We start from the raw sequence: 12,131 nt of genomic DNA, 5'->3' as shown, positions 1-12,131 counted from the left end.
CTTCCCCTAGATAGTCAAGTTTGACCATCTTCTCGGCACTCTAGCAGGGCCATGACCGACCCTAGCAGGGCCGATCCGAGGACCTCACTAAACCATCCAATCGGTAGTAGCGACGGACAGTGTGTACAAAAGGCATTTATGGACTGGATTTTACCTGAACAGCTGAGATACAAACTGCTTTAAGAGCAATACAATTACACCACTCTTATTCTTCAAGTTGACCAAGGTATTTTTTGTTTCCATACCAAAACTGGACATAATTAGGTATATTTTATTGGCTGAACATTAAATTTGGAAGCAGTATTAAAGTTATGCTTTGCTCCCTGTTATAGGAACAGTAGGGTAGCAGGGCTACCAAATTTAAGGGGCTAGAAAACATCAAACCTTTTGTAGTACACCTCTACCCAGATATAATGCGGTCCTCAGAAGCCAAAAAACCTTACCGCATTATAGGCGAAACGGCATTATATCAAACTTGCTTTGGCCTCGAGCATTTCCGTTATTAATAGTCACTTCCCACCCCTTGACTGGCCCCTCAGAACCCCAGACCCATCCAACCCCCCCGCTCCTTGTCCCCTGACTAACCCCTCCAGAGACACCCCCCCCCCAAGACCCCAACCCCTATCTAAGCCCCCCTGCTCCTTGTCCCCAATCGCCCCCTCCAGAAACCCCCCCATCCCTAATCACCCCCAGGACCCCAGCCTCACCCAACCCCCCTGCTCCCTGTCCCGACTGCCCCACCCCCTATCCACACCTCTGCCCCTGACAGGCCCCCCAGGACTCCATGCCCTATCCAACGCTCCCATTCCCCATCCCCTGACCGCCCTGCCCCCAGAACCTCTGAACCATCCAACCCCCCCATCTCCCTGTCCCCTGACCGCCCCCCGAGACCCTCTGCCCCTTATCCAACCCCTCGGCCCCGGCCCGGCCCCCTTAACACGCTGCTCAGAGCTGCGTGTCAGAGCCAGACACGCGGATGTGCCGATCCGCCAAAGTGCGCAGCCCTGCCCTCCAGAGCGCTGCTTTACTGCGCTATATCTGAATTCATGTTATATTGGGTCGTGTTATATCGGGGTAGGGGTGTATATTTCCTGGAGTCTATTAAATATCCTCTGTCTATGTTCTATGGTTAAGCAGTATCCAATAGCATCTTCTGTTTCTTGAATTCGTTTCTGGAACCTGCATCCATCCCGTGCAAGTTCTTCCCAGGGTCCTTTCCGATCTTCTTCACTGCTTACATAATACTCTGTAACTTCTTCAAGGAATGTTACCTATAAGAGATAAGATATTTATTAAAGCAGGAGTGCTCCACCTTTTTCTGAGGCCCTCCCCCCAACATGCTATAAAAACCTCCATGGCCCATATGTGCCACAACTGTTTTTCTGCATATAAAAACCAGGACCAGCATTAGGGGGTAGCAAGCAGGGCAACTGATCAGGGCCCCATGCCACCCGGGGCCCCGTAAAGCTAAGTTGCTCAGGTTTGGGCTTCAGCTCCTTGTGGTGGGGCTTTGGCTTTCTACCCTCGGCCCCAGCAAGTCTAATGCTGGCCCTACTTGGCGGACCCCCCTGAAACCTGCTTGTGGGCCCCCAGGGCGCTCCAGACCCCTGGTTGAGAACCACTGTATTAAAGCACTGGACAATCATTTACGCAAAGCAATCTCATTCTTAATTAGTATTTGCAGTTATTGTTATCATATTTTGCCATGAGGGCTCTTAAATTAAGAACTGTTCCAAAAAAACCTAATGAAAACATAATTCAATGTTGACTGACTTGTGCAGTGTGGTCTTTACACTAACATTGGACTATGACAACACAAGGCTGTAACATGCCTGTTTTTAAATCGGTGTATTTTAGTTTCTCTTTACAAAGGTAAAAACAGATAACTTAGTTCCTGAAGGTTACTTAAGTTGTGTACTGTTCTGAATAGACTGTATGGGTACTACAGTGTAAACAAGAAGCCCCACATCAATATAGAGAAGAGGATGTCATACAGTTTTTAAACTTAAGGAAGCGGCACTCTTATTGCTACATGGCTAGGACAACGCAGATCAGTTATTTAGGACTCTCAGCAAATTCAGCATGTCTATTTAAATACCATGAACAGAGTTTTGAAGTTACAGTAATGCTATTTTCAAATGTCACAACCCTAAGCTTCATGATGCAGCAAATAAGTATATCTTTAAAGCTATGACCAAACCTTTGACAGGCATGCTACTAAAACAGAGGCAGTATCCCCTTCCATAATGGTTATACAACATTTTCATTATATTTAAAATTCAAACAAAATATTTCAAATCACAGTATTAGCTCACCACCTAGCCAAATACTATTTTAAAGATTTAACTACTGTATTATCCTTCTGATCTTAGCTATTAATAGGCTAAAATGAATGCCATACTGTACTTTAAACTCAACATACAGTATCTAATTATGTACCTCTTCGTTTTGCTATGGTCAGTCTTTCAGATGCAATTTAAACCTGAAGCCCTGACTATTTGTCATTAAAGATCCCATAGCAATGTTCAGAACTAGTGCATTAATTCCAGTTTCTTGGAAACACTCCACTTTGAACAATTAGCCCTGATCTACACTACAAACTTATGTCAGTATAACTACAGTACTCAGGTGTTGCAAAGCCACACCCCCAAGTGAAACAGTTATACCGACCTAACTCCCAATGCAGACAATGCTAAAATGATGGAAGGGCTTCTCCCATGGACTTAGTTACCACCTCTCAGGCGGGTGCAGTACCTATGCCAATGGGAGAAGCTCTAGGCGCCGCAGCTGTGTCACTGCAATGCTGTAAGTGTAGACAGGCTCTTATATTCTGCAAAACATTCTCACTGAGAAGCTGTTCTTTGCATCTCTCTCCTCCCCCTCCGTCCCCCAAAAATGTATGACCAACATAGCTACTATGGAATCCTTCAAGAGGAAAAGAGCTTCTATAATTTAACAAAAAGGCAAAACCTTTAGTGCCAACATCTAGACAAAGGCATTTCCAATGCAAATGGGTTCTGTACTCAAAACCACAAGAGGGGCAATGTGAGTCTGTTAGAAGTTTAACTTAAGCTGTATAAACTTGCTTCATTTTTTTTTTTAAAGCTAGCCACTCAGCCAAGAAGTACTTCATTTGCAACCTCAAAGTCATCCAGCCTTTTGTCAATTGCAGGTTAAAGTAATGTAAATGCAGAAATTGCCTAGAATAATTTTTTGTACCTCTTAAAATTACATACTTCGTACCAGGAACAGCCATCAGTGACAGCCTCCAGCATAACTACACTAGGGAGTTATCCCAATTCAAACAGGCAAAGAGGCTATATGCACTTGTGTAGCTTATCCCTGCTTGAAACAGGAGTAAAGCACACTGGTGCAGGCTGCAGCTTTGCCTTACACTGGGCATTTACTCTGGTGGTGCCAAAGATTGAAATCCCCAGTGTGCACAAGCCTTAGTTTTACACTTCCTCAAGACTACTTCCAGGAGGTTTCAGTTACCACTGCCATCTTCACCCCACACCTGTGTACACTTTGAGCACTGGCAGTGAGGAAGATAAAGCTTCTATGTAGTGACCTACTGGGTTATTTATCAAAGGGATCATACAATGACTGATCAAAAAGTCATCATAGTCTTAAAACTAGTCCAGAAACTCCGTTTTAGCTTTAATTCCCCACTGGAAGTCAAATCTTTAGTTAATTCAACATAGTGTGTTAACAACAGATACCCTGTTCCCCTATAAATTACAGGGTCTTCAAGTTTTTAAAACCTGAACAGGAAAATGAACACAATGTTGTATGTTAAATTATTCAAGGTGATTTGCACAATTTGCACAAGGTGATTTGTCTAAAACCCTCTGTCACTTTTTAGCAATCTTTGGGTAATAGACCAGCCATACCCAATTAAATATCTGCTTTCAAATAAACTGGATAGTTACATCAGCCTGTCCCTTTGTGGCCTACTAATTTCATCCCCTTTACATCAGTCTACGACACGCCCTTGGGTACAATTATCAACTTTTGTAATATCAAGCTAGATATTGCATACAGATCATTGTTCATTCACTGTGTTACTAGGAAGGATTACGTAAAGGGTTTGAAAATTGTTTGAAAATTACTATATCTAAATTACCACTGCAAACAAGTGAAATAGGTAAGGTGGTCCTAAAAATTCAAGTTTCATGCACTCCAATAAAATTTTTAAAAGCCTTCGTCTGACATGCAGCAAGATACTGAAGATAAAAGAATAAGTATAGGAACCTTTATATAAGTGCACTATGTGGCTCTTTAGAATGCCTACACAAAGCCAAAAAAATAAAGTATAATCGAAGAACAGAAAGTAAATATCTACTTGGAGTTAATTTGCACATAACTACATGACATTAAACTAAAAGTTGCTACTATATGAAAACATTCCAGCTGCAATATCCACTAGCCACTTTGTATGTGTATGCGCTATGTAGTATACATGCATACTCTTTAAAACTAAACCCTTCAGGTGAGGATTCCGATCTTTGTCTAACATATTGTCCATTATAAAGTGTTACGTATACTTTCAACATTACATGAAGTGCACTTCGCACCAAATGGTTGCTTCTAAAATGAGTCACTTTCTAGAATCTTTTTTCAGTCTCATGTCTTCACTGTTTCCACAAAACAGAATGAAAAGCTATTCAGTGTTAAATTTGCATTTTAAGTTTTTAATGTTAATTTGTTGCTGCAACTCAGCTAATTTTTTTAAAATGCAGTTACACCTAATTTGAAGAGTTTCAAATGATGAAGTGGGACTTTACAGTGAAATCCTAAGAGAGCTGGACTTTTGACATATACACATGTACCCCAAGTGACTGTAGGGAAGTTCATCTTCACAGCAATTCATCAGTGCCTGCCCCAGGTCAGCTGACTGTCAAATAGCTATGTAAGCGTTCAGGCTCAGACAGGAGCCAGAGCTTTGGGACCCGAGATGACCCCCGCCAAGCCACAGTAAGCCACAGCCCTGCCTTGGGTCTTTTATTCGAGTGTTGACATACCATTAGGGGGCGCTCCTTCAAACTCACCTTTGAGCTATGGCTCAGAAAATGCGAAGGCTGATCTAGATGGCTCTACTCTTTTAAAGGAATAGGACTCAATCTGATCAGAGAGCAGTTAGGTGCTATAGGCCCTCTAATTCTTCACTTCATCTTCAAAAGTATACTAGAAATGGACACAGGTCGAGCTACTTTCTGCTAAATAGCGGAAATGCTAAATTCCCATAATCAAGGTAAAGGCTAACTTAGATATATATATAGTTTTAGGCTCAAACAGCCGTAGTTTATATATTCCATCCCAGTAGCAGGAAAGGGTGGGGTCAACAGCATCCAAAGAAAACTATCAACCTCAAGCTCCCATCTCCCAGCAAGTTTGCTGTTGCAAAAATTCTGCTATTGTCAGGGGAAAGAAACCCAAGAATAGAAATATAATTTCTAAAATAAAGATTCTAAAGTAACGATGTTAAAAACTAAAATAAGACAAGCAGTAGCACTTGATGCTAGGTGAGTCAGGAAGTACAAAATGCCACTCCCTGACCTAGCAGAAGTTAAAAGTACAACCATCATAAGATGGTGAGGGAGAGAAGATTGGAGATGTAGTTCTCCCTAGTCAAACCTCAGGGAGGTGCTCATAAGGGAAATGGTCTCCTTTCTCCTATAAGGAAAAGCTGGCAAACTACTTCAAATCACAATGTTATCAGATCATGTCTGGAAGAAAAGGTACTTGGAATGGCAGGTGAAGGATTGGGAAATTGGGCTGTTCATGAACCTGCAGGGCACAAGCCTTGAAAATCAGAATGCCCCCAAGCCAGGCTCTTAAAGTAATCACAAAATGGCCATACACTATGACCACTATAAAAACAGATTTTACTTGTTCCATCTATTTTGATAAGCTGTTACAGTATCATGGAACTCAATCTTACAAACCCTTATATGGGGTTTGCAAAATTTGACACCATTTTACAATATGCTTGTAAAGGGCCTCAATCTATAGTAGCCTAAAAGTAACGGTTAACTTTTTAGACAGCTATTTAAGCTAAATCCTTGTACACAAGATCAACATCCATCTAGCAAGCCAACTCCTCAGAGACTTGGTAGCAAAACCAGTGAACCCATACACAGATCTCCATTCTTGTCTATTTGTATTTAGAAGTATCGTGTTTAAAATATTTTAACTAATTCCTTGGATTACTATAAGAATACTTCAATCTCACTAGTAAGAATTGTTGCTATCATTTAAACTCAATAGAAGTGTTGATGCATTTTTAAAAGACTCAGACTGTTTGGAAAGTCTCTGTAAGAAGTTCTTGACTTCTGTTACCAAGTGTTAAGAAAAAAGGTCCTCCCTCTCCCCCCCCCTCCCCCTTGCTGGTAATAGCTCACCTTACCTGATCACTCTCATTACAGCGTGTATGGTAACACCCATTGTTTCATGTTCTGTGTGTATATAAATCTCCCCACTGTATTTTCCACTGAATGCATCCGATGAAGTGAGCTGTAGCTCATGAAAGCTTATGCTCAAATAAATTGGTTAGTCTCTAAGGTGCCACAAGTACTCCTTTTCTTTTTATAGTATTAAACAGTTTCCTCTCACTGCACGAGAAGTATGATTAAAATGACTATGTGCTCTTACACAAACTAGTCTAATAAAGTAACTTGGCTACAATCTGAAGAGATAATTTCTGGGTAATTTATAAAATGCTAATATGGGCCTGACACAAATACAAACATTTGTATGTCACATTAATTTTTTTGTTAAGGAAAGATTAAAAGAAAACAAGGAATCTTTACTAAATCCTTAATGCTTCCAGATACTGCCAGAAGAAAAATAAAAACAAAAACAGTAGACAGTGTCAGAAAGCAGAAAGTACAAGGAAACCCTGCTTTAAAATGAAAGTTAAACTCCAGAACTCAGAAGATTACGGAAACAAAACTTTGTTAACTCACATCATACCAACACATCAAGTTTTTGATAAAATGGCAAACAGCAATGTACACTCAAATATTAATTGGACAATCAGCTTCTAAGCTTGCTGGGGGGGAAGGATCATCTCTTGCTATGGGTAAAAGTCCTGCAACCACTGACTTCAAAGGGCCAGAATATCTCCTTATGTGTGTTCACCTATTGTCCTAAGCAATGGACCCCTGATCCTGAGTGAGGTGCATAGGCACTAAAGCGGAACCTCAGTTAGGAACACCAACTGACTGCTCAACCACACACCTCATTTGGAACCGGAAGTACACAATCAGGCAGCAGCAGAGACCAAAAAAGCATATACAGTACAGTACTGTGTTACACAGAAGCTAGTAACAAAATAAAGGGAAAGTTTAAAAGAGATTTGACAAGGTAAGAACACTTTGTGCTTGTTCATTAAATTAAGATGTAAAAGCACCATTTTTCTTCAGCATAGTAAAGTTTCAAAGCTGTATTAAGTCAATGTTCAGTTGTAAACTTTTAAAAGAATAACGTTTTGTTCAGAGGTATGAACATTTCAAAGTTATGAATAACCTCCACTCCAAAGGTGTTCTTAACTTTAAGGTTCAACTGTACCACAATACCAGTACATAAGTACATGAATATGAAATATACCTTTTTTCTCTTGGTACTTGTATGTTTCTCTCCAAAAAGAATGCCATGCTGCACAATATCTGAGACCCCACAGTTATGGTTCTCCAGCAGCTGCACCTGACAGGTGAATAAGAGATTGCACTGAGAGCTGACCATACACAGCCCTGATGCTCCTTCTAAGTCATGCTTCCCTTTCTTTTTTGCAGTTTGAAATGGTGCCTTGAAATTGAAAGGGTTATAGGGATCATCTGAGTTACAGAATGAGTTCCAAAGTTTCAAATTATCTTCCTCATCTGCACTATTACACTCCCATTCATCATCCTCTTCAGAACTGAGGGCAGGAGAGCCAGGAAGGCTTTCGGCCCATGAAGAATCCTCCTCTACATATGACTCACCAGACAAAACCTTCTCTGAATTATTAGCAGTTCGAATGGCAGCTGTAAAGTTCTGAGGATTGTAAGGATCCAAACTGCAGAAAGAGTTCCAGAGGTGCTGGCTCTCACTATCCTGGCTAGTAGAGTCTGAATCTGACAGGGACCCCTCGCTATCAAACCCATCATCATCCCCATCCCAGTCTTCCTCACCCTCTGAACTTTCCTCTCCACTGGAACTGCCCCTGATAATGTAGTCTATCAGTTTGTTAGCACAGGCAGGCCTGGATGACACTGGCAGGTCTTGCTCTATATCAGAATCCTCATCTTCATCCTCTTCCGAGACGGGCGCTTCCTCAGTTGCCTCCTTCTCAGGGCGCCATACTTCCTGTTCTAGGGGGCTGTCTCCAGCTTGCCCCACTATGCTGTGCTCAGGCAGTTCCTCAGGGCCTCTCAACATCCCAGCCTCTTGGCTGTTACCCCTGTGCTGCTGTTCCTCCTCCAGACTGTGGTAGCCATGGTCCGGGTCAGGCACGGCCAAGCAATTAGTCGCCAGCTGCTGCTGCTGCTGGAGGAACTCCAGGCGCTTGGTGCGGAGGTGCTGGATTTCTGGCAGCCCCTCCCGCGATGGGGGTCCCCGCCAGCCGTCCGCGGGGAGCTCGGCGCACAAGGGCTGGGGCAGGTGGCTCTTGTCGGTGCAGCAGGCTTGGCCGTAGCCGGACCCCAGACTGCCGCCGGGGCCCAGCATGTAGGAGACCAGGTCCACTTGCCGGACACTGAGCGGGGCCAGGCCGCTCCGCACCAGCCCAGCTCCCCACAGCGGCTGGGCAGGCTCCAGGCTACTCTTCCGGCGCATCTCCGGGGCGCCGTGCAGCTGCCCGTCGGCCCAACTCAGTGAGGCGCTGGCCTCGGACAGCAGCAGAAGATTCGCGGCCTGAGATGCCCCGGCGGGAGGCTCCCCCGCCGCGGGGCACAGGGCGCTACTCAGCCCCTGACCGGGCAGCAGCCGGTGGAGGAGACCGGGCAGCGGGGAAAGCAGCTGCGAGAAGAGCCGCAGCCAGGAGAAGGGGGCACTGAGCTGGGGCTGGGCCGCGACGTCAGGAGCCGGGGGACAGGGGCCGAGCTTCAGCCAGGTGAGTCCTAACCGGGAGCTGGCCTGGCCGAGCCCGGGGCTCGCCTGCTCCCGCTTCCTCGGCTCCATAGCGGGGCTCCTCAGCGCTCCCTGCGGCCCGGCCGCTTCGCCGGCGCCGGAATCCAGCTGCTGCCTGCGGAAGCTCGGGATCTCCCAGCGGCGTTGCGGTCTCCTCTCGGGCAGGGCTCCATAGTGCAGCGGGCCGGCAGTCCCCTCAGGCCCGCGGCGGCACCATAGAGCTCAGCCCGCCCGCGGACCCAGGCCAGCCCGGCCGGCTGCCTCGCCTGAAGGAGCGAGAGCAAAATGGCGTCGGAGCCGCGAGAGCGACGGTTAAACCGCCCACCCGGCGCGAGACCCACACGAGCCTGTGAGGCGCGCGCCCGCGGCCAACTCCCATTGACCTGACAGGGCTCAGGCTGTCGCAAGGGGAGAGTGGGCGGGGCCGTCCGGCAACATCCGGGCAACTGCGTCAGCGACCCCGGCTTGTGATTGGTTCCCTGCTGGATTGCAACCGCCCACCCGAGCTGCTGCCAGCTCGACGTACCGCCCGCACCCAGCCTGGAGAATTGCATCAGCCACGGAGGAGAAAGGGGGAAGAGCGCATGCGCTGCCCAGCCACCGCCCGTCACGCAAGGCCTTGTGGAGCCTGTTGCACGGCAGCGCCCTCTCTGGACACCCTGCGGGAACTGCACCCCTACTGCTGTCCTACCTCCAGCGCCTCCTGGCCGCATCCCAGATTTCCTCCCCCCCACACTCCGGCTCCCTCTGGTTCCCCGGGGGCCGCGCTGCAAACTGCCAGCTCCCCTGTGCCTTCCCCCCGGCTCCACAGCGCCCCCTTGCCTTGGGGGCAGCAGGCATGGCGAGGCACTGCTGTGGCGCTGACCACTCCTGCCCCGGGCCCAGCTTGGCTTCTCGTAGGCAGGGCCCTGTCCCACTGAGCTGGGGTTCCCTGCGCTCCTGGGAACCCCCCTCAAAAAGCAGGGCCTAGCACTCAACATCCCATCCCCAGCTGCAGGCTCCAGAGCGAGGACTGGGGTTCCTTCCCCTGCAGCCACTAATGGGGGCTGCAGGTAGCTGCTGCTGTAGGCAGGGTCTTCCTATATGTTCACCCCCTGTGTTCCCCTGAGCCCAGGTTTCCAAGGCCCTTGCTACCCTCAACTCCCTGACCTCCATACTGGCAGCTACCCCATTGGCTTACCCCTGCAGGGGCTTCTCCACCTGGACCATGGATTTAATACTTCATGAAGAGTATTATTTCATTTCCGCAGGCCTTCTTCTTGCTGTCACCCTACTAGATGTCTGGCAAAGCCCCAGCTGCAATAGGGATCAGCTAGTATGTTTCAGCAGCTCTGCCTTAGAGGATATGGCAGTGGAGCAAAACCTTGGTGGTAGGAGTGGGTGGGTACCTTTCCTACATCTTGTTGCAGCATCCTTGCTCTCATGGAGGGGCAGCCACACAGGCTGGGAAACGCTGTCCTAGAGGCTGCACTGGAGAACAGACTGGTAAACAGAATTTGCATTGTGTCCCGCAATCCATTCTGCACTCTCAGTTTAGAGATTCCAAATGATGAGACATTCCTCTTCTTCTTTCTTGGGGAGTTTGTTCCAGAACCAATGAGGCCATTATTCCTAATATCCATCTTAAATTTTCCTTTTAATTTTATCGCATTTCTAATTACACCCCTTGTACTGTCCTGGTATCTTAGTGTTTTGCAGCTCCTCTTAGACCTATGAGAACCTCCACCTGGAACCCATGTTCTGCAGTTTGGCCAGGCTGTCTTAATTTAGTCCTTTTAATCTTTTATCGTAAGTCTACTGACTCCTTTATTTTTAGACGTGGCTAAGAGGCAAAGAACAATTATGAAACGAAATAGAAAGTGTGGGGGGAAAAGCCTGTGGTAGGTACCATTATCAGCTGGCATAGGGTGAGGCTGCTCTGCAAACAGTGATAAGAGGCTGGTAACCACATTATCAAAGGGCACATTCATCAGGGTCACAGAGATTAGGGTGAGCAAGTTGCCAAAGGTCCACCCCACTCACCCTTTTAGGACATAGCTGGTTAAAAGTAAAAGTGAAGAAATTTGGGAAAGGAGCAGATAACTTCATTGCAGCTTATTTAATTGGCTATTTGGTCTATCATAGGCATCCTGAGACTGCAATAGGGTGTCTTATGCAAACCAGAAAATATTGTATACAAGGATAAACTGTTCAGTGAAGCACCAGGAGACTTTGGTTCCAACGGGCAGAGGTTGCAGATGTTAAAGGGCAAATTTTTAATAGAAAGACAGTGACATTGAGACATCTCTGAGCTTGAGGAAGAAATGGGAAGCGTGGAACTAATTGGGTGCATGAAGATCTTTTTCACATGAGAAGATATGCAGCAGAAACTGCAAATGGTAATCAGAGACTTAAGGATGAATGTGGACTAATAATAATAATAATTAATAATAATAATGTCCTGCTCTTATCTAGCACTTTTCAGCAGTAGATCTCAAAGTGTTTTACAAAGGACATCAATATTGTTATTCCCATTTTACAGATGGGGAAACGGAGGCATGGAGCCATTAAGTGATTTGCCTGAGGACACTCAGCAGGCCAGCTCTCCCTAGTCTTAAACCCACTGATTAGAACAGGGGACTAGAGATTAGGATCACTGGGTTCTGTTCACCACTACTAGTTGTTCTTGCACCATCCATTGAGGTCCACAGTGTAGTCAGTCATTGACTGCATGTGTGTTCTCTCTGCATGCGCAGGCCAGTTAGCCTATACAGCAGGCTCTGATCGAACGGCCCAAAAGACCACAGACTCTGTTTCTGTAACGAGGGCACTTGGCCAGGTCATTGGCCACGAAGTATGGTCCTAGCTCCTCGGATCAGTGTCTACAATTGCACTACGACAAGTATGCCTGTGACAATGGATGTGGCTCAGTGAATGGGGAGATTTTCCATTCTCCCCGGCCCTTGGCAGGACAAAGACACGGACCCTGTGACCCCTCTTTTATACAGCGATACGAACGAGTTACATATTGCCCCTCTACC

General features: G+C 46.3%; 1 protein-coding gene across 1 annotated transcript; it reads right to left on the bottom strand.

Annotated features, from left to right (window-relative positions):
• Positions 1-984: 984 nt before the first annotated feature.
• Positions 985-9,477, bottom strand: PPP1R15B (protein phosphatase 1 regulatory subunit 15B). Its single transcript, XM_074935823.1, has 2 exons — positions 7,612-9,477; positions 985-1,271 (listed from the first exon to the last, which is right to left on the bottom strand). The coding sequence occupies exons 1-2, from the start codon at positions 9,160-9,162 to the stop codon at positions 1,065-1,067; spliced, it is 1,758 nt and encodes a 585-aa protein (XP_074791924.1). The 5' UTR covers positions 9,163-9,477; the 3' UTR covers positions 985-1,064.
• Positions 9,478-12,131: the final 2,654 nt, after the last annotated feature.

This window comes from Natator depressus, chromosome 21, assembly GCF_965152275.1.
Source record: "Natator depressus isolate rNatDep1 chromosome 21, rNatDep2.hap1, whole genome shotgun sequence".
In the NCBI taxonomy this organism is placed as follows: domain Eukaryota; kingdom Metazoa; phylum Chordata; order Testudines; family Cheloniidae; genus Natator; species Natator depressus.
Note: the sequence above shows the minus strand (reverse complement) of the source record. Positions and strands in the feature narration are given on the sequence as shown.